The sequence below is a fragment of the Rana temporaria genome, chromosome 7 (assembly GCF_905171775.1).
Source record: "Rana temporaria chromosome 7, aRanTem1.1, whole genome shotgun sequence".
NCBI classification, from domain to species: Eukaryota; Metazoa; Chordata; class Amphibia; order Anura; family Ranidae; genus Rana; species Rana temporaria.
The window spans coordinates 171,564,585-171,590,485 of record NC_053495.1 but is presented as its reverse complement, the minus strand read 5'-3'; the positions used below and the strand labels follow the sequence as shown (position 1 = coordinate 171,590,485).

The following is a 25,901-nucleotide window of genomic DNA, read 5'->3' as shown; positions in this document are numbered from 1 at the left end:
CTTGAACCCGATTTAAACATCTCTGGAGAGATCTGAAAATGGCTGTGCACCGACGCTCCCCATCCAACCAGATGGAGCTTGAGAGGTCCTGCAAAGAAGAATGGGAGAAACTGCCCAAAAATAGATGTGCCAAGCTTGGCGCATCATACTCAAAAAGACTTGAGGCTGTAATCTGTGCCAAAGGTGCTTCAACAAAGTATTGAGCAAAGGCTGTGAATACTTGTTTGAAATTTTTGTATTAAAACATTTTTTTTTTCATGTTTTCATTATGGGGTGTTTGTTGAATTTTGAGGAAAATAATTTAACATCACAAAATGTGGAAGAAGTGAATACTTTCGGGATGCACTGTATATAGATGCAGTTCAATTTACTAAAGTCTGATAAGGCCCTAACCATGGCTGTTCTATTTCCCAGTCCTGTATGCCAACATAATACTTCCCTATTAAGATCCCTATTAAGATCTTCCTGTGATTCAGTCGTTCTTCAGTGTTACCTTACTTTGACTTCCCTGTGCAGTGAACTTTTTTTACAATGAATCCTGTTCCAGCTAATCGCTGTGGAGACGGGAGTCACGTAAATGTCTAGTTTAGCAATTTTATAAAATGTTTGATTCCATGCTGCTGCGGAGCCGCAGGTCACAGCAGCAGATTCGGAGCGGATAATTCCCTCGTCATTTCACGCATCAGCCGTTCTTTGAGTTTCCTGTCCATCACACAATCTGTAGATTCTGCCCGTCTGATCTAAAAGATCGCATTTTTATCCCCCCCCCCCCCCGAAAGCTTTTTATTTGCCTAATAACGACTGAATTTTCATTATCAGCTGGAGGAGAGGCCGGGATGTTTGTGAGCCTGTAATTAATCTGACATCTGGCTCAGGGACTCCGTTCTGAACATGGAAGCACCTCTCCGCAAATCTCTAAAGTGGGGGGAGGTGCAGGCATCATACGCAGAATTCCTCCTGTGAAGATTGTGTGATGACGGTAAAATGTCAGCTTGCCCCTGAGAGTGTAGGTAACATTTTGCAATTTAAAAACATTTTTCCCTTGGAGAGTTGCACTGTACAGTAAGAGACATAAAGGTTGTGAAAATACATGGCGGCTGCCAGGCTTGTCCGCTGTCACATTTGTCTTTTATAACTCATGGCCTTGAAAGAGAACTCGGCCAAGAACTATTTTTATCTAAACTAGAAGTGGAGCATAGCACCGGTGTCATGGTTGAAAAAAGACAACCCTATCTGTATGTATTGTAAAAAAGGATATGTATATCTTTATCATACAGTACAGGACACGGGCTGGATATTTGTGGACCCTAGGTTATAGGTTGCTATTGTCGGGTTACTAAACTCTGGCAAAGATTTTGGAAATGCCCCATTGGGCACCCCTATAGCCCTACCCTGCTCTTAGACCTCAGTTGTTTGCTAGTGTCTTTAGGTGATGGACCTCTTCTTCCTTATGGAGAACTTTCTGTGCTTAACAAATTCCTATTTACTTCAAATTCTTCAATAATTTCTTCACTGCCATCAACTATAACAAAAAAAAAACAGTGCTTTTGAAATTGGTAACCTCAATAATACCTTAGGAACCAATGGCGGCTGATGCTCAAAATTTGGGGAGGGGGCGCAAACAAACTGAAAACAAAAAAAACATTGCAGCCATTGTGCCCATCAAAAACAGCCACTGTACCCATAAATTGCCACCACTGTGCCATCAAAGGCAGCTACTGTAACCATTGCTGCCAGTGTACCCCATCAATTGCCACCAGTGCGCAATGAATGAATCTATCAGTGATAGAGCAGTGCAGGATAGAGCGGGCGGCGCTCCTGTGCCCTCTATGGACGCACCGCTACTGTTGGGAACTATGCCCAGAGGGCGATCCTGTATAGTTGCATTGTGCTCTGGATCCTGCTCACCTTGAGTTCAGTGTTGGCCGCAGGGTTTTATGCAGGTCAAGGACTGTGGTGCATCCCTGTGGTTCCCAGAACCTGAAGACCTCTTCACAGGTATGCCCAAAGTGATGGGCAAAGCCTGGACCCATACGGGGACCAGCAACATAGAAAGGTAAGACAGGTTCAGTCTGTTGTGGGCCTTATAGCAAGTATGAAACTTGATATCTCCTCTACGTGTGCTCCAGAAACCACCCTTTGCTTGTCTCCTGAATAGTATTTTTTTTTTTTTTGTGATTATTGGGAAACCATGAATTCTGCTTGATTTTCTGGACTATGGAATGTTTAAGCTTGGCAGAACAAAATCCACCATTCAGAGCTTTGTCTCAGGTGGATGACTAGTTACATTACACCACCGGTTGCACTTTTACCACTATTTCCACCCAGAGGTACTCAGGGATTTCCTCCTGCCTTTTTGCCACATGGATTTTGCTATAGGATGGTCAACACCTGGGTTGCTTTCTATCTTTCCCTGGACGCGCTTGCCCTATTTTGGCCCTACCTTACGCCTCGAGTACCCCACAGGGGAATTTCATCACTGATGGCTTTAGTGGTAACCAGGCGCAAGGGAATCACAGCAAAAACTCTGCCAAACATTCACTTTGCTAACCGGTTGCAGAAAACTCAAAACGCTCAGATCACTGCATGCGTTTTTCTCTCTATCTCGGGCACCCAATCAACAGTTTACCTGACCAAAGCAGATTTTTCTGCAACTATGTCATAATTTCTCAGACAATGAATGGCTTTTATACAGCCATTCCTGTCCAGAGACCAAAAGTGGAAGTGGAAATACCTCCTTCAAAAGGGATAGACATGAAGAACTTTGAGGTTAGTAGATATTGCCATGCAACAGATAGAACAGGGCACGTCCTCTCTCAGCTATACATTGCTTCTCTCCAGTTAAGCGAGGAACTTGCAATTGGGAGACTCGTTTTTTCCAAACAAACTTCTCGTTCTACACTGGCCCAGAAGAACCTGGTACACAGACCTACTCAAACTTCTAGGAGACGACACCTGGCCGCTTCCACAAAGGCAAGATCTGCTGTCTCAAACTTGGCTTTAAGTACTCTTAAGGGACAGGTTTCGGCTTCGTCGGGTTCTACTTCAGAAACCTTTAGCTTCACTTTCTTCATTCTTGTCTCACGGTTCAAACCCCCTATCACAGCACCCCATGCTTCCTTTGGATCTCAATTTGGTTCCGATTACCTTGCATAAACCACTCTTTGAGCCCATTTAGGAAATCCCACTTGGGTAACCTTCTACCAAGTGGCTTTCTTGGTTTTTGTCAAGTCTGCAACATATTACAGAGTTGGTGTCCTTCTCTTGTAAGAAACCCTTCCCAATTCACAAGGATAAATTGGCCTTCTTTCCTTGTGCCCTGCACCTTGGCATCCCTCCTTAGCCCTGCTTTCCTTTGTTTAGACGTAGGAAACATAAATTGTAGCGCTAAATTACAAACAATAGACGAATATATGGTATGTATATATTATACATTTGTGAATACATATGTTAATAAACGTGCAAACTCAATCTCTGTAGAATGGGTGATAGTCAAAAATGAATATTAAGGGATGGTGCTCCGATAATTCAAAACGTGAAAAACCAAGAAAAGAAGAAGCCGTCGCCAACTGAAGAATGGCTTACCGGAGAGATTGAACCCTGAGGAATGTTCGAGAGGGTTTTGAAATTTTTACGTCGTTTGCGCAAGTCGTTCGCGAATAGGGCTGTACGTAAGTTACGTTCACGTCTAAAGCATTGACGATTTGCGGCGGAATTTCGAGCATGCGCACTGGGATTTTTTCACGAAAGGCGCATGCGCCGTTAACAAAAAACGTAAAATACGCGGGGTCATGTTAAATTTAAATAAAACACGCCCGCAACATCCCTATTTGAATTAGGCGGGTTTACGCCGGCCCACATACGTTACGCCGCCATAACTTAGGGCGCAAGTTCTTTCTGAATACGGAACTTGCGCCCAAATTTACGGCGGCGTAACGTAGCTGAGATACGTTACGCCAGCAGAAAGATCCGCTGATCTTTCTGAATCCAGCCCTAGTATTTATACATGCTCACTCCACCAGATCAGTGGTGGTTTGCCGGACATTCTGACATCATGCCTATATTGTTCAGCTTTGTAAGGCCTCCGCCTGCCCTTCAGTTCATGATTTTTCCAAGTTCTACCAGGTTGATGTCCAGGCCTCTCTGGATGCAGTTTTCAGTGGTAAGGCTATTTTACAGCGCTCTGCTTTACAAGAAAAAATTGGCATAATATGGCCATACGTAGCTCTTCAACTAATATGTCAAATCTACAGCTCCGGGGAGTGCATGTATAGAGGTTTGCAGCACCTGTGATTTTTTTTTTTTTTTATTAAATAATAGTAGTAGTAGAAGTAGTAAAAAAACTGAGATGGTTTCAACAAAAACCTGTGTTAATGCTATTTACAGACTGCATCATATTTGTTATTTTTGATTTTGCCCCAACGTTCCACTTTGGCCATGTGAAACTCCTATCTTGTTTTATACGCTCAACAGCTTGTTTCTCCCGTAGAGGCTGCCAGATTCCACTGAGAAAAAAGAAGGTGGAGACACAAGACTGCTCTCTCACAAAAACGTGACGGAGCCCTTTGTTGTTCGAATTTGCGAGCCAAATGGCGGTTTCCTTTTTTGGGGACCCGTTCATAGAAGAAAATGAATGGAGGCTTTATATATAGGGAGTTCTACAAATATAGAACTAATTAAGTGCCAGATCTCACAGAGGAAGAGCCTGCTTAATTCAGGACTCTGATAGGAGCCGATGCAATTAGCGACATGCATATTCATTAAAACCCCAGCTGGGGCTACGAGAAGTGCGCTCTGGCGGCTTGTGAGGGCGAGCATTGGCATCAGCCCAATTCTCTGCAGAAATTTTTATTTATGATCTTAAGCCAAGCCCTTTAACTAGCCTCCTATACCCCTGCAGACTTTTACCTTCCTACTTAAATATAATAATCTTTTTACTGATTGCTGGCTGTCAATGGCTTTCCTTTCTGTGGCTTATTAATAAGATTTCAGCTGAAGTCTTGACAAGAACAGGAACTTTTTAAGTGTTCCTAGTTCGCTGTACACTCCCTGCCAAGTCTTTGTTCATGGAGATTTAAAATAGAAAGTGAAAATGTGTGTTCGCCTAAGTAGGAAACAAAAACAGAATGCATAGTAAAATTGATAGCCAAAATAGGGAGCTAATGGAGAAATAATGGAAATACAAGTTTCCAGATCCTATTATATTGTGTTTACTGAGAAGAACATCTAATAGATTTTATTAATGTATCTACTCTATTAGGTGGATTCAAGTAGCCCGCCGCATCTTTGCGGCGGCGTAGCGTATCGTATTTACACTACGCCGCCGTAAGTTAGCTAGGCAAGTACTGTATTCACAAAGTACTTGCCTGCTAAGTTATGGCGGCGTAGCATGAATAGGCCGGCGTAAGCGCGCCAAATTCAAATGAGGATGTGGGGAGGCGTGTTTTATGTAGATTAACTGTGACCCGACGTGATTGATGTTTTTTACGAACGGTGCAAGCGCCGTCCGTGTAAATATCCCAGTGTGCATTGCGGCAAAGTACGCCGCAAGGGCGTATTGGTTTCGACGTGGGCGTAAATTACGTCCAGCCCTATTCACGGACGACTTACGCAAATGACGTAAAATTTTCAAATTTCGACGCGGGAACGACGGCCATACTTAAAGTGGAAGTAAACCCTTCAATTTGATAGTTACAAAAACAGTTAACATTCCCGGCATGCCGGAAATGCTAGCTGTCACATTTGTTTGTGCTCTCAACCAAACTGCCAAACCATCCAATGGCTGGTTTCATAACAGGTCACATGTGCAGCATCATGGCAGTTGGAGATTAAACGGAGGTCAAGATGGCCGCTTCCTTGGCTGAAAACGATAGGAGGGTTTACTTCCACTTTAACATTACTAGTCCAGCTATTTGATGGAATAACTTTACGCCTGAAAATGCCTTACGTAAACGGCGTATCTTTACTGCGACGGGCGCGCATACGTTCGTGAATAGGCGTATCTAGTGATTTACATATTCTACGCCGAGCGCAATGGAAGCGCCACCTAGCGGCCAGCCTAAATACTGCACCCTAAGATACGACGGCGCAGGCCGTCGTATCTTAGATAGGTTTAAGTGTATCTCAGTTTGAGAATACACTTAAACTTAGGTCAGTTTACTGATACGCCGGCCTAACTCTATCTGAATCCAGCTATATATGCCGATACCACTAACTGTAGACAGGAGCTCAAATTTTTAGTGCTTTAACAGTAAAGAACCCCTTGCACAGTTTAAGATCGAACTGATTCTTGTCCAGGTTCACTGTGTGGCCTAAACGGGTTTCTCTTAATATTACAGTAACCAGTGAAGGATTTATATATTGCGATCATATCGGCTATTAATCGCCTCTTCTCCATAGAGAATGCCGTATATACTCGAGTATAAGCCAAGTTTTTCAGCAAATTTTTTTGTTCTGAAAGAGCCTCCCCTCGGCCTATACTCGAGTTAGTATTGATGAACGAAGGAAACCCATATCAAGCAGTACATTGTCCCCTCTGATTCACAGCGACGGCATGTGTGTGTATAGAAAATCGACGCCGTCCCGCCTCCTCCTCGTCTGTCCGTGATGAGGAGGAGGCGGAGCTTTGTTACAGTGGACGGTGCAGACTTCCTATAAACACAATGCCGCTGTGAATCAGAGGGGACAATGTCAATGATATGGGATTCCTTCCCTCCTCATTAATACTGAGATAAGGTACATGGGCACAGTGAGGTGGCAGATGGGCATTGTTGACCCTCTTTTGCACTTGCAGTAGCTGCTGCATTCTCACCCTAGGCTTATAACTCGTACACACGACCATTTTTCTCGGCAGGAAAAAAAAAAATTCCCAACGCGATTCCTCTCCAGCCTGACTTGCATACACACGTTCATGCAAAAAAACTTCCGAGCAAAGCGCGTTGACGTACAACACATACGACGGGTCCATAAAGGGGAAGTTCCTTTCAGATGGCGCCACTCTTTGGGCTGATTTTGCTGACCCTCGTGTTAGTAAAAGTTTAGTAAGGGACGATTCGCACGTTTCAGTTTTCGTGTTTTTCAGTCTGTTACAGCGTGACCAATGTGGTATCTCCATTCCAAACGCTAGTTTTACCAGAACGAGTGCTCCCCGTCTCATACTTGATTCTGAGCATGCATGCGTACACACGACCGTTTTTCACGACGAGAAAAAGACTGACGGTTTCAGCTGGAGCTGGTTTCAATTTTTTGCGGGCAGTTTTTTTCATCGAGAAAACTGCTAGGGAGCATACACATGACCGGTTTTCACGACCAATATAAAAAATGGCAGTTTTCTCGTCATGAATACCGGTCGTCTGTACAAGGCATTATACTCGAGTTAATACGATTTCCCATTTTTTTTTTTTTTGTGGTAAAATTGGGTGCCTCGGCAAGTATATACGGTTTCTTGAGCCCCCTTGTTAGTTTTTTTTTTTTGCCCTTCTCTCTCCAGTTCAAGGACATCCTTCCTGACCAAATGTATACTCGAGAGTTTTGTAAAGTGGTAGAATTATGGTTTCATCGCTTTAAAAAAGTCAGTATTTAAAGCAGGGAATTTTGTTTCCTATGCAGCGGGGCATGTGCACTGCATGGGTTAACTTCCTGTTTTGTCCAGGGGCACACAGAAAAGCTATACTTACCCGATCCTTCGTAAAACTGCGCTCCTCCATGTCCATAAGTGGACCGTTTCCTGCTGTCCTCGCATCCAGAGCCGGTCTATGGGCGCGATGACGTCAGGAACAGTCCATGCACAAAACCACTAGTACCCGGGGTCGGGAGTCGGTCTTGAACTCGGAGGATCAGCGGAGGGATTAGGTAAGTATATCTCTGCTCTCCTCACCCCTAGACAAAAACAAGCCATTAACCCATGCATTGCGGACGCAGCCCCACTGCATGGGAATTTTTTTTTTTTTGCAGGAATCCAGTAACTTTCTGTGCTATAAACTGAAATCTCAATCAACCTGAGCTCATCAGTCTGCTGCTTCTCCTTTAATTGCCCAATCACAGGCTGGGAAAAGGATAGGACTGAACTGCACCAAAAAAATAAATGATCTCCTGCCCTGTGTGGCAGAGCTGGCAAATCTAATAACAAAATACTGTTTTTTGCAAAAAAATGCATCCAAAGTCGGGGGTCGTCTTATACGCCGGGTACGGTCTCCGTGCAGCTGCGATCGTTCATGATTTCAAAGCCGCGCCGTCTTCTCAGCGTGTCCTGTGATTGGCGGAACACAAATCTTCCCAGCAGCGCCTCTGTTCTGTGTTCCGCCAATCACGGATGCCTTCTCATCCTCGGACGAGATGAGAAGGCATCCGTGATTGGCGGAACACAGAACAGAGGCGCTACTGGGAAGATTTGTGTTCCGCCAATCACTGGACACGCTGAGAAGACGGCGCGGCTTTCAAATCATGGACGCTCGCAGCAGACGGAGACTGTCACCGGCCTGCAAAACGTGAGTGATGGCACAGTGGGGGGGAAAGTGGGGGCAAATGATGGCACTGTGGGGGCAAGAGATGGCACTGTGGGGGCAAGTAATGTGATGGCACTGTGGGGGCAAGTAATGTGATGGCACTGTGGGGGCAAGTAATGTGATGGCACTGTGGGGGCAAGTAATGTGGTGGCACTGTGGGGGGCATGTAATGTGGTGGCACTGTGGGGGCATGTAATGTGGTGGCACTGTGGGGGCATGTAATGTGGTGGCACTGTGGGGGCATGTAATGTGGTGGCACTGTGGGGGCATGTAATGTGATGGCACTGTGGGGGCATGTAATGTGATGGCACTGTGGGGGCATGTAATGTGATGGCACTGTGGGGGCATGTAATGTGATGGCACTGTGGGGGCATGTAATGGCACTGTGGGGGCATGTAATGGCACTGTGGGGGCATGTAATGGCACAGTGGGGGCATGTAATGGCATAGTGAGGCTTGAAAAAAGCCTGTTTCTGTCAGCGGTTGTTCTGGCTAACCCTCAGCTTCCAGAATGACTAGTAGGAAGGGGGTAGTCTTATACGGCGAGTATATCCCAAAACCAACATTTTTCCTGGAAAATTAGGGGGTCGCCTTATACGCCGAGTCGTCTTATACGCCGGAAAATACGGTATATACATTCACTTTATTAGGTACACCTTGCTAGTACCGGGTTGGACCCCCTTTTGCCTTCAGAACGGCCTTCTCTCTTCTTGGCATAGATTCAGCATGGTGTTGGAAACATTTCTCAGAGATTTTGGTTCATAGTGACATGATGGCATCACACAGTTGCTGCAGATTTGTGGGAATCTCCTGTTCCACCACAATACTCGGGTAGACCGTGGAGTTTAAACAATGCCTAATTGGTACAAAGGGGCCCAAAGTGTGCCAAGAAAAGATCACCCACTCCATTATATCACTACCACCAGCCTGAACCGTTGATGCAAGGCAGGATGGATCCATGTTTTCATGTTTACACCAATTTCTGACCCTACCATCTGAATGTCGCAGCTGAAATCGAGACTCATCAGACCAGGCAACGTTTTTCCAATCTTCTATTGTCCATTTTTGGTGAGCCTGTGCGAATTGTAGCCTCAGTTTCCTGTTCTTAGCTGACAGGAGTGGCACCCGGTGTGGTCTTCTGATGCTGTAGCCCATCTGCTTGAAGTTTCCATGCGTTGTGTGTGCAGAGATGGTATTCTGCATACCTTGGTTGTAACGAGTGGTAGCTTGAGTTAACTTTACCTTTCTATCATCTCAAACCAGTCTGCCCATTCTCCTCTGACGTCAACAAGGCATTTTCCTTTAAACAACTGCCGCTCACTGGATATTTTTTCTTTCTTTCTTTTTTTTGGACCCTTCTCTGTAAACCCTAGAGATGGATGGGTGAAATACCAGTGGATCAGCAGTTTTTGAAATAGCCCGTCTGGCACCAACAACCAGGCCATGTTCAAAGTCACTTAAAGTGGTTGTACACCCTGTACAATCACTTTTACCTACAGATAAGCCTAGATTAAGGCTTACCTGAAGGTGCAGGAAATATCTCCTAAACCTCCACAGTTTAGGAGATATTTACAATAGAGACAAGTGCCGATTGTCTACGGTGCACGCGATGTAGACAACTGTGCAGGCGCACTTTAGAAATGGTGATCGTGCCTTTTCTAATGGAGGTCATGCCTTGACTGGCGGCTCCCACGCGACTCCAGCCAGTCACTAGGAGTGGGGACAGCAGTGACATGGCAGACCTTGCTTTCAGGTAAGTGACACACAATGGGTCTCTAAAGGAATGCTTTACCTTTGCAGGGAAATAAAGAGGAAGTAAAAAACCCGCCGGGGTTTACTTCCTCTTTCATCCCCTTTGTTCTCCATTCTGATGCTCGTGTTCTTCACCACATCTAGATGGGTATATGCATTGAGTTGCTGCCATGTGATTGGCTGGTTAGCAATTTGTGTCACCAAGCACTTGAACAGGTGTACCTAATAAAGTGGCCGGTGAGTGATTTTGTGATTTTTCTTCAGCCATTCTTTATTTATTTTTATATAATATATATAATATATATATATATATATATATATATATATATATATATATTAGCCCTCTGTATATTTATGCAGATTCTTGCGTTATCTGCCTGCTCATTGGACAGTGAACACGCCTCCTAACCGTGCCCCTGCATTGTGTTCCCTTTTTTGTAGGCTGCCAGCAGTTCATTCTCCAACCCACGTGTAAGATTGAGGCGCAGTGTACTATGTAATAATGCCTGATTGACAGGCAGGGCACAATCTACCTCCTTTATGGCGTTAAACCAGTGGTCTCCAAACTGTGGCCCGGGGGCCAGATGCGGCCCTTTGCTTGCTTTTATCCGGCCCTTGGGGCACTATTTCATCCACTGATACCAACAATGTGGCATCATTTCTCCTACTGACACTAACAATGGGGCACAGTTTCTCTCAATTACACCAACCATGGGGCATAATTTCTCCTACTGACACTAAAAACAGGGCACTAAACAATGGGGCCTAATGACACCAACGATGGGACACAAATCCTCATAATGACACTAAAAACGGGGGAACAACTCCTTACAATGACACCAATGATAGGGGACAATTCCTCTCAATGACACCAAAAATGGGGTGCAATTTCTCTCAATGACACCAACAATGGGGCAAAATGACATCAGTGATGAGACCAACAATGGGACCCAATGACGGGGCACAATTACTCCCACAAACAAACAATGGGGTGTTAAATTTTCCCCACTGACGTCTGGACCTTTTCGACTTCCTCTGACCACAGTCCGGCCCTCGTAAACTCTGAAGGACGGTAAACTGACCCTTTGCTTAGAAAGTTTAGAGACCCCTGCGTTAAACAATGGAAAAATCAATTGTTTAATAATTTGACACTTGTAGTATTCAGGTTGGATCTATAAGCAAATCAAACTACGTGCATGCATTTTTAGTTCTTGAAACAACTGCAAGCGATTGGGTGGGTTATGAAATGTTCCATTATTTGCTATGAGGTTGTAGTATTTGTTTTAAAATTAGGGCTGTGGAAATTAAAAATTAATTCCTCGATTAATCGTAAAAAAAATTTGATCGATCAAAATTCTTTTGATCGGTACTAGCGGTGCAACGGATCGTAAATGATCCGTGATCCGAACGGGTCACCATATGTGGATCGGCACACCGCGTGATCCGCGGAGCTCCGCTGCTGCCTCAGCCATAGGAAAGGCCGCAGCTTCGGCGTAGCTCCCGGAGTGGCGGCCATCTTTGTCCATCCGGTGGCAGCCTAGGTGAGCCTAGAGCCGCGCGCTGACGTCATCACCCGGCCTCAACTGCTCGTGTTCGGCCAGCTTCTCTGGTAAGACTAAGCATGCACTAATCTTCCTATACAGTGGGGGAGATGTGGACCATATTACAGTGGGGGGAGATGTCTGTGGATATTACAGTGGGGGAGATGTCTATGGATTGCAGTGGGAGAGATGTCTGTGGATATTACAGTGGGGAGATGTCTGTGGATATTACAGTGGGGGAGATGTCTGTGGATATTACAATGGGGGAGATGTCTGTGGATATTACAGTGGGGGAGATGTCTGTGGATATTACAGTGGGGGGGAGATGTCTGTGGATATTACAGTGGGGGGGAAATGTCTGTGGATATTACAGTGGGGGGAGATGTCTGTGGATATTACAGTGGGGGGGAGATGTCTGTGGATATTACAGTGGGGGGAGATGTCTGTGGATATTACAGTGGGGGGAGATGTCTGTGGATATTACAGTGGGGAGATGTCTGTGGATATTACAGTGGGGGAGATGTCTGTGGATATTACAGTGGGGGAGATGTCTGTGGATATTACAGTGGGGGAGATGTCTGTGGATATTACAGTGGGGGAGATGTCTGTGGATATTACAGTGGGGGAGATGTCTGTGGATATTACAGTGGGCGGGGATGTCTGTGGATATTACGGTAGGGGAGATGTTTGTGGATTCTACAGTGGGGGAGATGTCTGTGGATATTACAGTGGGGGAGATGTCTGTGGATATTACAGTGGGGGAGATGTCTGTGGATATTACAGTGGGGGGGAGATGTCTGTGGATATTACAGTGGGGGGGAGATGTCTGTGGATATTACAGTGGGGGAGATGTCTGTGGATATTACAGTGGGGGGGGAGATGTCTGTGGATATTACAGTGGGGACTATATATGGTGGTGATCAGAAAAATCTATGTGCGTTTATAATCAAAATTAGTCGATTGATCGATTAATAAAAAAAAATGATTAATCGAACACGAAAATTTTAATCAGTAACAGCCCTATTTAAAATCAACTACTTAGTTGCAATTATGACTCTTGTGCTGCTAATACATATCACAATTTTAGCTAGGCCTATTTTGCCTTGGTTTAATAATGTCGATGTATACCCCGATTATTACTACAAGATAAGCAGGAAGATTTGGACAAAGCATTGTTTAAATGCAGAACGGGTCATAGTGATAGCGGAACAATCGTAGCCGCGGTTGGCGTGATGCTCTGATCATTGCAAATACAAATAACAAAGTGCGTGTTTGATTTGTTGGTACGGCGGTGTCACCCCTGGTATAACATGTGTTGCTGCCAGTCTTGCTGGCTGCCAGCAGTATAATGAGTTACGGCTGGTTGGCTTGTGTTCTGTGAGTACATATTTATAATGAGAAAATTTGATATGGTGTGCACACAGCCAGTTAGATGCTGATTGGTCGGCTTTTTCCTTTCTCTCTTGCCCCTGCCTTACCCTCCAAAATTGCTGCCTGCAGATGTTGACGCTAATAGAATAATACTTTTAAAGGGTAGCGCCACTTTTGTGGGGGAAAAAAAGAGAACAAAGAAAAAATAATATAGCGCATATAATTGCGACACTAATCATATTGTAATTTATTGTTACTAACCACTTAAGGACCGAGCCTCTTTCTGAGATTTGTTGTTTAACCACTTCCATACCGGGCCTATTCTGCCACTTATCTCCATGTAAAAATCATAATTTTTTGCTAGAAAATTACTCAGAACCCCCAAACATTATAATATATATATTTTTTAGCAGACACTTAGACACCTTTAGGAAATAAAGTGGCGGTCATTGCAACTTTTTATCTCGCACGGTATTTGCGCAATCATTTTTCAAACACCTTTTTTTGGGGGAAAATAAAAAAATAACAAAACAGTAAAGTTAGCCCAATTTTTTTGTATAATGTGAAAGATGATGTTAACCACTTATGACTGCCTCCTGCAGATATACGTCGGCTGAATGGCACGCCTGGGCACAAGCACGTACCTGTACGTCCTCTTTAACTGCCCAGCCATGGGTCGCGGGCGGGCGCGCGCCCGCGATCCGGTCCGAAGCTCCGTGACTGCAGGACCCGCGGACCCGATCGCCGCTGGAGTCCCGCGATCGGTCCCCGGAGCTGAAGAACGAGGAGAGCTGTATGTAAACGCAGCTTCCCCGTTCTTCACTGTGGCACTGTCATTGATCGTGTGTTCCCTGATATAGGGAAGCACGATCAATGACGTCAAGCCCCGCCCCCCTACAGTTAGAAACACATATGAGGTCACACTTAACCCATTCAGTGCCCCATAGTGGTTAACTCCCAAACTGCAATTGTCATTTTCACAGTAAACAATGCATTTTTATAGCATTTTTTTTCTGTGAAAATGACAATTGTCCCAAAAATGTGTCAAAATTGTCCGAAGTGTCCGCCATAATGTTGCGGTCACGAAAAAAATCGCTGATCGCCGCCATTAGTAGTAAAAAAAAAAAAATTATTAATAAAAATTCAATAAAACTATCCCCTATTTTGTAAACACTATAAATTTTGCGCAAACCTATCGATAAACGCTTATTGCGTTTTTTGTTTTTTTTACCAAAAATAGGTAGAAGAAAATGTATCGGCCTAAACTGAGGAAAAAAGTTTTTTTTAGTTTTTATATATTTTTGGGGGATATTTATTATAGCAAAAAGGAAAAAATATTGCATTTTTTTTCAAACTTGTCGCTCTATTTTTGTTTATAGCGCAAAAAATAAAAACCGCAGAGGTGATCAAATACCACCAAAAGAAAGCTCTATTTCTGGGAAAAAAAGGACATCAATTTTGTTTGGGAGCCACGTCGCACGACCGCGCAATTGTCAGTTAAATCGACGCAGTGCCAAATCGCAAAAAACTGGCCAGGTCCTTTACCTGCATTTTGGTCCGGGTCTTAAGTGGTTAAATTGAGTAAATGGATACCTAACTTGTCACGCTTTAAAATTGCACACACTCATGGAATGGCGCCGAACTTTGGTACTTAAAAATCTCCATCGGCGACGCTTTAATGTTGCAGGTTACCAGTTTAGAGTTACAGAGAAGGTCTAGTGCTAGAATTATTGCTCTCGCTCTAACGCACGAGGCGATACCTCCCATGTGTGGTTTGAATGGTGTTTACTTACGTGCGGGTGCGAGCTACCGGGGACAGGGGCGTTTTAAAAAAAATATATATATATTTTATTTTTTTTACTTTTTTTTTACTTTATAATCCCAGTAATGTACATCAATCACCCAGAGGGGAATTTTATTTATTTTTTATCAACAAAAGTGGAGTTACGCTTTAACTTTCCTTTTTTTTTTTTTTTTTTTTTTTACTTTCCTCAATGAAATCCTCCTATACCGCTTCATCCTAGGTTCAGAACCAAGTCAAAAATACTACTTAAAGCGGGGGTTCACCCTTAGAGGGCACTTTTCCCCCTTAGATTCCTGCTCGTTTTTACTAGGGGAATCGGCTATTTATTTTAAAATATGTGCAGTACTTACCCGTTTACGAGATGCATCCTCTCCGTCGCTTCCGGGTATGGGCTTCGGGAATGGGCGTTCCTTCTTGATTGACAGTCTTCCGAGAGGCTTCCGACGGTCGCATCCATCGCGTCACGATTTTCCGAAAGAAGCCGAACGTCGGTGCGCAGGCGCAGTATAGAGCCGCACCGACGTTCGGCTTCTTTCGGCTACGAGTGACGCGATGGATGCGACCGTCGGAAGCCTCTCGGAAGGCTGTCAATCAAGAAGTAACGCCCGCTCCCGAAGACCCATACCCGGAAGCGACGGAAGAAGATGCAGCTCGAAAACGGGTAAGTACTGCACATATTTTAATATAAATAGCCGATTCCCCTAGACCGAACGAGCAGGAACCTTATGGGAGAAAAAAAAAATTTCATAAATGGGTGAACTCCCGCTTTAAGGCTGAGAATATAGCTAAAGGCGCTAGCTTATTAGGCAACATCCACACAGCCAAATAACGGGTGCCAGGGGTGGCTGCTGGCAGAAATCGGTGATTATATGCTGCCTGCACACAATGGGGGAGATTTACTAAAGCTCGTGCACACAGAATCTGGTGTAGCTGTGCCTGGTAACCAATCAGCTGCTAGGTTTTAATTGTTCAACCTTACACTTTATTTTAATATTGATTATTCTCATTCACTAGTGCCTGATATTTTACTGTACTACACAGAACAAGTAGGGAAGACCTAACAGTAAAGCTGCATTCACACCTGGGCGCCTGGAATCGCTGCGATTCTGCCTGCAAATTAAAAAAAAAAAAAAGGTTTGAGTGACAAATCGCACAATGCGTCTTTCAGATGGCATTCATTTAAATGTCACCTAAAAACGTGGTGCGATTCTGCGCTGCAATCTAGGCAAGCCAAATCGCATGAAGCTTGTCGCCCAAAAAAGGTTCAGGAGCTTCTTTTGGGCAACATGCTTCACGCGATGCGGTTTGCGGCGATTGCAGCGCGATAGAACCAGACCGCGTTTTTAGGTTCCATTCAAATGAATGACTTCTGAAATGTGCCTTGTGTGATTTGTCATTCACACCTACCTGCAATTCAGAACACCCAGGTGTGAATGTAGCCTGAACGTCAGACTTGGGACCCTCTGCTTGTTTGCCTCCCTGTTCCAGTTTTTTCCTTGCACTTCAAACCTCCTCTCTCTATATTGTAGAGATGAGAAGAGGAATTGTAATGCTATAATTCAGAAAAAGGCAACTTGGCAGGGCTGACACCAAACCCTGAGATTTTAGTGTGGAAAAAGCAATGTGTTATCCGCCCACAACAGCAAGTTAGGAGCTTGGTGCCAGATTCACATATAACTGCGGCGGCGTAACGTATCGTCTATACGTTACACCGCCGCAAGCCTGCCTAATTCAAATGGGGCGTGTACCATTTAAATTGGGCGCGCTCCCGCACCGGACGTACTGCGCATGCTCCGTTTTGAAATTCCTGTCGTGCTTTGCGCGAAGTGACGTAATTTTTTTGAACGCCGACGCGCGTAACGTACTTTCGTATTCCCGGACGTCTTGCGCAAAAAAAAAAAAAAATCTGAAATTCGACGCTGGGAACGACGGCCATACTTTAACATGGCTGTTCTAAATTTAAGCCATGTTAAAGCAGCCGTAACTTTGCGACGGGAAAAAACGACTAGCGACGACGTAACGAACGCGCAAACATTCGTGGATCGCAGTAAAAACTAATTTGCTTACCCGACGCTGGAAAACGACGCAAACTCCACCCAGCGGCGGCTGAAGTATTGCAGCCTAGGATCCGAAGACGTACAAAGCCGTAAGCCTGTCGGATCTTAGCCAAATGCCGTCGTATCTTGTTTGTGAATCACAAATTAAGATACGAGGCGGCAAATTTGAAAATACGCCGGAGTATCAGTAGATACTCCGGCGTATTTCTTCTGTGAATCTGGCCCATGGTGCTTATCTGGCCCATCAATGGGTATTTTATCTGTACTTCCAGGATCCATGTTATATACCGTATCTGATGTTAAAGTGCATGTTTCAGGCCCGGTTCACACGGCTGCGAATTCTATTGCGAATTTGAGCCGTCGCGATTTCTCAAATTCGCAAGTCATTAAAATAACATTGTTTTCCATTAGTGCCGTTCACATCAGTGCGGTGCGAATCTAAAAAGGGTCCTGTGCGAGTTTGATCCGTGTGCGATGCAAATTCAGCTCTATATTCGCAGCAGTGTGACCCTAGCCTCAATGAGATTGGATGTTGTCAGTTCTTAATAAATTAAGCATATTCTTAAAGCGGAGCTCCGCTGAAAAAAAAATATTAAAAGCCAGCAGCTACAAATTCTGCAGCTGCTGACTTTTAATATTAGGACACTTACCTGTCCTGGAGTCCAGCGCCGTCCGCAGCAGAGGACGAGCGATTGCTCGTCACTCTGCTGCCTCCTACCTCCCCCTGCCATCCACGGTGAGGGAACCAGGAAGTGAAGCGCTCCGGCTTCACTGCCCGGTTCCCTACGGCGCATGCGCGAGTCGCGCTACGCCTGCCGATTGGCTCCCGCTGTGTACTGGGAGCCGAGTTTTCCCAGAAAACTATGGGGGGGGGGTGAGGTCATGCCCGCAGTCTGCCCAAGACTGTGTGGCTGGAAGTGGGTGCAAATCCCTGTCTTTAGACAGGTATCTGCACCCCCCTCCCCCCTGAAAGGTGTCAAATGTGAACCGGAGGGTTGCGATCAGCGGGAGTTCCACTTTAGGGTGGAGCTCCGCTTTAAGCTGGCCATACACAGGCTGAATGAAGAACACAGATTCCTCCATCCATGCTATACAAGGGGAATGGATGAATCATCCGCAGCAGGTATTGTAGGCTGACAGCTGGCATCAACGACAGTCAGAATATCTGAACAGCGGCTGCATTTTATTGGCCAAAGAAATTTCATCCAACTCCTTCAGTTTTTCAATCGAAGACCGTCAATAGGAGGAGACCGGGCCACCTTTGAAGCAAATTGTGGCCAGTTCTTTTGGAAATCGGCATAGTGTATGGACATGTACTTGTATGAAAAAAAGTATTGCTTCCTTTTATGTGAAATCCCTGGTGTTTCTACTAGTCCCTCTGCTTTCCTGTTAAGAACTGACCACACTAAGCAGGAGGGCACAACGTGGTCAGTTCTATAGCTGTGCTGGGAACTTGGTGTGTTCTCCTCCAATGATCAGACTTGTCCTCACACTCCCCCGCTGCACAGCCATTCACTGGGAGGCTCACTGCTCTGCTGCCCCCCCCCCCCCCACACAGCTTTTATGCAGTTGAGAACAGAATGAATTTGAACAAGGAAAAACTGTATTTATAATGTATGTTTTTTTTTTTTTACGTATACAGAAATGTTTTGTATTTAATAAAAAATAAATAAACTGAATGGGTTGTTTTAGAAGATGATCATTTACAATCACTTTAACGGCACCAAAACGATCGCCGATCTTCTTTATGTCAAAACTAAGTCTTTGTAATTCTGTCTTTTCAGTGAAGCAGGTGTGCGCTTTTGAGAAGTTCAGCTGTGGAGAATCCAGCAGTAAATGCATCCCGAAAACCTGGAAATGTGATGGTGAAAAGGACTGTGAGAACGGCGTGGATGAGAAGGACTGTCCTTCTGGTAGGTCCCAAGTCTAACGTTGTAATCCACTTTAATTTTTGGGGCGGGGCTTCTTGTTGGTCTATGGTTGTCTGAAAATCGGGTCCACTTGTAAACCAAGCTGTTAAAAAAGTAAACAAAATCACTGCACATTTTTTTTTTTTCCTCTAAATAAATGCACATTTTTTTTTTTCAGAAAAGGTGAACTTGGGCCCAGATTCACGTAGATGGGCGCAAAATTGTGCGGGCGTAACGTATCTCATTTACGTTACGCCGCCGCAAGTTTTTCAGGCAAGTGCTTTATTCACAAAGCACTTGCCTGTAAAGTTGCGGCGGCGTAGCGTAAATCACCCGGCGGAATTCAAATTCGGCGGGTAGGGGGCGTGTTTCATTTAAATGAAGCGCGTCCCCGCGCCGAACGAACTGCACATGCGCCGTCCCTAAAATATCCCAGTGTGCATTGCTCCAAATGACGTCGCAAGGACGTCATTGGTTTCGACGTGAACGTAAATGACGTCCAGTCCGATTCACGGACGACTTACGCAAACGACGTAAATCTATACATTTTCGACGCGGGAACACGGCCATACTTAACATTGGCTGCGCCTCATAGACCCAGGGGCAACTTTACGCCGGGAAAAGCCTAACGTAAACGTCGTAACTTTACTGCGTCGGCCGCGTGTACGTTCGGGAATTTGCGTATCTAGCTAATTTGCATACTCGACGGGGAAATCGACGGAAGCGCCACCTAGCGGGCAAAAAAAAATTGCAGTTAAGATCCGACGGCGTAAGAGACTTACGCCTGTCGGATCTAATGGATATCTATGCGTAACTGATTCTAAGAATCAGTCGCATAGATACGATGGCGCTACGCAGACATACGACGGCGTATCTGGAAATGCGCCGTCGTATCTCTTTTGAGAATCTGGGCCTTGGTCTTTAAAACTCCCAGAACTTCTGCGTAAACATGTGATATACCCTCTATAGGGTGACACTTAAAGGTCAATCACCAGACCTGAGAATATTAGCTGTTTATAAGGCTGCGTTCACACCTGAGCGTAGCGTTTTCCGCTGCGTTTTTTTCTGCGTTTTTTACCGCGATTTTTGTGGCGATTTTTGACAGGTCTAGGGTCACCAATGTTAAAAGTAGAAAACGCCCAAATCTGCCTAAAAAAAAAAGTCCAAGAACTTGTTTGAGCTTCAGGCGTTTTGGAGTGGAGATGTGAACCATCTCCATAGAGAATAATAGATTTTTTTTCCCCTCCAGCGTTTTGTAGCTTCAGGCTTCAAGCTACATAACGCTCAGGTGCGAATGGGGTCTTAAGGCCCCTTTCACATGGGTGCCTCTGTAGAACGGATTGCGCTTGCTCAGCGGTGGATCGCTCTGCTGATCCCCGCTAAGTAGGCGGATGACAGGTAAGTCTTTGCTCACTGTGCGGAGGGGACACCGCCCCGCTCTCCCCTATGGGAAAATCAAGTGGCATTGGACTGCCTGTCTGTTTCCATCCGATCCACCGGACAGATAGAAAATAGGACCACCATCCGTCTGGATTTTGCGGATAGGATCGTATTGGATAGCGGCAGATGTCGGCGGAAATGTCACCGCCGATCCATAAGGGAGACTGAAGGGTCCAATCGGATCCGCCTGAAACTGAAAGCCTGGCTCATCGGACAGCCCATGTGAAAGGGCCCTTAGGGGGCAGCGCTATTGATCCAGGGAATGTTCAATTGCCTTAGGGTAGCCATTCTCAGCCAGGATTCTGTGAGTTGTTAGGGGATCCTTGCTGTGGCTGATTGACCTCCCATTTGATGGTGCCTGTATAGTTTTAGGACCAATACCACTTGGCAAAGCCAGGAGCATGACATCAATTATCTCTATGCGGAACTGATTCATAGAATCAGTTCCGCATAGATAGCCCTAAGATCCGACAGGTGTAATTGACTTACACCGTCGGATCTTAGGCTGCAATTCTAGGCCGGCCGCTAGGTGGCGATTCCATTGCGGTCGGCGTAGAATATGCAAATGACTAGTTACGGCGATTCACGAACATACGCTTTACCCGTCGCTCTAAATTTACGTTGTTTCCGTCGAGATACGCCACGTAAAACTAAGGCTGCCCTCTAGGTGGCCTAGCCAATGTTAAGTATGGCCGTCGTTCCCGCGTCGAAATTTTAAAATTCACGTCGTTTGCGTAAGTCCGTGAATGGCGCTGGACGCCATTTACGTTCACGTCGAAACCAATGACGCCCTTGCGACGTCATTTTGCGCAATGCACGTCGGGTAATTTTACGGACGGAGCATGCGCAGTACGTTCGGCGCGGGAACGCGCCTAATTTAAATGGTTCCCGCCCCATTTGAATTAGGCGGGCTTGCGCCGAGCGGATTTACGTTACACCGTGCGGGTAAAGTGCCATTATAACTTGCGGCTTTTTACCGGCGTTTTTCGAATGCTAGCGGGGTGCTCTTAACCCCCCGCTAGTGTTTAAAAGCGCCCACAAAGCGCTGCTGCCAAGGATTTTTGCAGGCGCTTCCCATCGATTTGCAAGCAGGGTTTTTGCAGGTGAATACACCGCTCCTAAAGTGCTGCAAAAAAGCTGCTTGCAGGACTTTTGACGCCCGGCCAGCGCAGCGCCTCAGTGTAAAAGCACTCGGGCTTTCACATTGGGATTACAGATGAGGCAACATTCAGGCGCTTTACATGCGCTTTTTTTTAAAACGCTAAAGCACCTGAAAAACACCCCAGTGTGAAAGGGGTCTAACTCTCGGTATTTGAGCAGAGCGACGGAGGAGTGACGGTAAGGGGGGAGTAGGATCCAGTGGCGGCCCGTCCATAGGGACGCACGGGCGCCGCCCCCCTCCCACAGTCACACAATTTTTTTATTTATTTTTGTTAAATAATAAACGGGCCCTTTAAGAACTTTTATTCGGCTAAAATGTCATTTTGACATTTTAACTGCAGTTCTGGCGGCCGTCTATAGAGGGCACTGCAGCGCCCACCCCCTCTCGCAAATAACACACATTTGTGCATAAATGCACGAATGTATGTTATTGTTGGTTGCCAGCTGCCTGGTCTATTCATATACCGGACGCGGGACGCCGGTTACCCGAATAGCGGCAGCTGGTTGTGTCTTGGACCCGAGCCAAATGCACGGAGTGTCTGATATCTGCTTCCTGAGCCAAATTAGATAAGAAGCGTTTGTACAAACTAAAGAACTAAAGTAAATAATCTACACTCAGACTTGTGTCTCAGGGTGAAGACCGTTACTTCTGCTTTTTTATTGCAAGCCGTGACTTTTATATGGTTTACAAGTGCATTCAAAAGCGCATGACCGAACACACGATCATGCTCATTAATATTCAACATTCTCATTAATATGTAATATTATTCTTGTGACGTCCTGGCGTCTGGCATCTGTCTGGTTCTGTGGTTCTTAGGGACTTTCCGCTGTCCTAAAATAGTTGTTTTTTGCAGACTGAGTTCCTGTTCTGATAAACCATGTGATGCATCTCTGAAATACAACATTATATTAGCAAAGGGGTAAATTATGCATTACGATTATATGTGATTATTCCTATAGCAATCAATAACCTATTTGCATACGTTATATATATATATGATCATATGTGATATAAAGCATGTGTTTGTGCATTGAAATAGGCATTTCATTATCTTAGTTTGACTATTTTTATCACATCCACTACAGTTGGCTGAGGGGAACTGCCTATCAAAGCCAGCGGCTCTGATAGGCTTTTCTCCGGCTCTCGGATGTCTATACTCGGAGCGCAGGCAATCTGCGGTCCTTGCATAAGACAAACGGCCGTTTCAGCCAATCAGGTTCCCGGATTCTGGTTATCAGGAACCAGATTGGCTGAAGCTTCACCACAGCGGCAGAAGACATCGAGGGAGGACATGGAAGCTTCAGGTAAGTGCTTTTTACAGGGAAAGGGGCGACAATGGGCACAGTGGCATCATGGGGCACAGTGGTGACAAAGGGCACAGTGGTGACAAAGGGCACAGAGGTGACAATTGGCACAGTGGCATCATGGGGCACAGTGGCATCATGGGGCACAGTGGCATCATGGGGCACAGTGGCATCATGGGGCACAGTGGTGACAATTGGCACAGTGGCAACAATTGAGGGGCACAGTGGCTGCGTTTGATGGCATGGCACAGTGGTGACAATTGATGGAACAGTGGCTGCGTTTGATGGCATATGGCACAGTGGTGACTATTGATGGCACAGTGGCTGCGTTTGATGGCACAGTAGCTGCGTTTGATGGCATGGCACAGTGGTGACAATTGATGGCACAGTGACTGCGTTTGATGGCATGGCACAGTGGTGACAATTGATGGCACAGTGGCTGCGTTTGATGGCACAGTAGCTGCGTTGCATGGCACAGTGGTGACAATTGATGGCACAGTGACTGCATTTGATGGCATGGCACAGTGGCTGCATTTGGTGGCATGGCACAGTGGCTGCGTTTGATGGCACAGTGGCTGCATGTGATGGGCACAGTGAGGCTGCAATTTTTTTTTTTTCCCGTTTGCCCCCCCCAAAAAATTTTGAGCACCAGCCGCCACTGGTAGGATCTGTGGTGTGTGAGGGAAATAAAGTGGATTTGTCCTGAATGGCCATAGCACAGGTTCACTTTAAACTCCACTTTTTAATACGACTTCCCGCGTATCCCCCACTCCCGGCACACAAACATTTTTATAAAGTTTACTTCAGAAAACCTCAGTCTGGCAGCTCAGATGAATCTCGCCTTCAGATCAAACACCCCGTTTAGCCTCTAGATTGGCAGAGATGGGGATTGGTATGCCCACATGGCAAACATCAAACACAGGACGGATAGCAAGAGCTGTCTACATGTCCCTAGCACTTTACCTCCGTAAGATCACTCCTCGTACATCCGACTTTGTATTATACATCACAAGCCAAGCTCATATATGTTTCATCAACAAAAAAAAAAAGAAACTTGGCCCCAAAATCGGTTTCTTCTTGCTGAATGCAGATTAGGTCTGGTCTGAATAGATCTGGGCCTCTGGTGTATTATAAAGTGACCACATTACTACCTGTTACCATGGTGACCCTCGGACACAAAAACTCATTATAAGATACTGAGGTTTCCTGACAGGAGAATCAAAACAAGCTCCCCGTTCTGTATCGTAATGACGGGATCCCCCTAAGACAACAGATTTATGAAAACGATATGCAAAATGCATTACGGACATCAGAAAAATAAACAAGCCTCATCTGAGTATATGCAGATCGGTTCCTCAGACAGCGCAGTTCACATTCAGTTAAAAGTGAAGAGTTCCTTGTAGGCGTACTAATCTGCATACACGGATTAAACGTTAGTTTTGTTTGCTACAGGCTAACTTGTTTGTTGTGTGTTAAGACTGTGCCAAGATGCATGGCATTATGTATGCGTATTAGCAACATGGGCTGCCGGGCTGATAAATAATGAAAGAAAATGTGATGAGTCTGTTGGTTTTTGTAATTGGTTTGAAGTGCAACTCTACATCTTGGTTAAAGTTGTTTTTTTTTTTACAAGCGTAGGAATCAAAAAACAAAAAGTGAATTTTTTACTTCCTTTGGGGATGGTTTACTAAAGACAATTGGGTTGTTTACTTTGCAAGGGAAGTTGCACTTTGCAAGGAAGTTTTCCCAGAATATAGGGGCATAAGTTCTACTGAAATCCATCCTCCAATCATGTGCAAGCAAAAATGCAGTTTCTTTTTCTTTTCTTTTCTTTTCTTTTTCCTTTCTTTTCTTTTGCTTTTCTTTTAAAGCGGGGGTTCACCCTAAAATAATTTTTTTTTTCTAGCATGCCATTCAGCATACTAGCGCGAGCTACAGTATGCCTTTATATTTTTTTTTGGCGCCGTACTCAGTTTAATCGTGTAGTAAAGTTTCAGACTCCCCGCGGGGAATGGACGTTCCTATGCAGAGGGAACGTGATTGACGGCCGGCTATGGTGATTGACGGCCGGCTATGGCGCGTCACGCTTCCCGAAAATAGCCGAAATAGGACTTTGCTCTTCACGGCGCCTGCGCAGTCAGCTCCGATGTCTGTGCGCAGGCGCCGTGAACAGCCGAGTCCTACTCCGGCTATTTTCGGGAAGCGTGACGCGCCATAGCCGGCCGTCAATCACCATAGCCGGCCGTCCTCATTCCCCGTGTGGAGTCTGAAACTTTACTACGCGATTAAACTGTGAGTACGGCGCCAAAAAATAAAATAAACGCATACTGTAGCTCGCGCTAGTATGCTGAATGGCATGCTAGAAACTTGTTTTTTAGGGTGAACCACCGCTTTAATTTGCCTTTCTTTTCTTTTGCCTTTCTTCTCTTTTGCCTTTCTTCTCTTTTGTCTTTCTTTTCTTTTGTCTTTCTTTTCTTTTGCCTTTCTTTTCTTTTGCCTTTCTTTTTCTTTTGCCTTTCTTTTTCTTTCTTTTCTTTTGCCTTTCTTTTCTTCTTTCTTTCCTCTTTCTCTTTCTTTCTCTTTCTCTTTCTTTCTCTTTCTTTCTTTCTCTTTCTTTCTCTTTCTTTCTCTTTCTTTCTCTTTCTTTCTCTTTCTTTCTCTTTCTTTCTCTTTCTTTCTCTTTCTTTTTCTTTCTTCACGTTCCATTGCTAAGTGAACAGCCTATATCAGTGATGGGTGGTGATGGTGATTTTGACCTTCCGGTGATGGGGTTATGGGGATATATTGGACAATCCAAAAAGTCATGTCACCTTATCTTAGGCCACACCCACATCTGAGCGAAGCTCAAAAATCCCATGGCTTTTACTTGTGCTGCTCACACCTGAACGTAGTAAAGCTTGTAGCCTAAAAAAAGTAGTTTCTTTTCAGCTACAAGCGTCAAAAAATGTAAAATTTTCACTCTGCAAGGAAATATCTTAATGTGCTAGTATGCATTGCATAGGAGACTTGCCCTACAGTGGCCTAGTGTCAGCGCTGCAGAAGCTTCTATCATTACCC

General features: G+C 45.1%; 1 protein-coding gene across 2 annotated transcripts in view; it reads left to right on the top strand.

Moving 5' to 3' along the window:
- Nucleotides 1-25,901, top strand: part of LRP8 (LDL receptor related protein 8) — a 310,709-nt gene that overhangs the window by 186,596 nt on the left and 98,212 nt on the right. For both annotated transcript variants that reach the window (XM_040360464.1, XM_040360463.1), the window contains one exon: nt 18,813-18,941. In XM_040360464.1, coding sequence (XP_040216398.1) covers nt 18,813-18,941 — 129 coding nt within the window. The remainder of the gene's footprint in view (nt 1-18,812; nt 18,942-25,901) is intronic.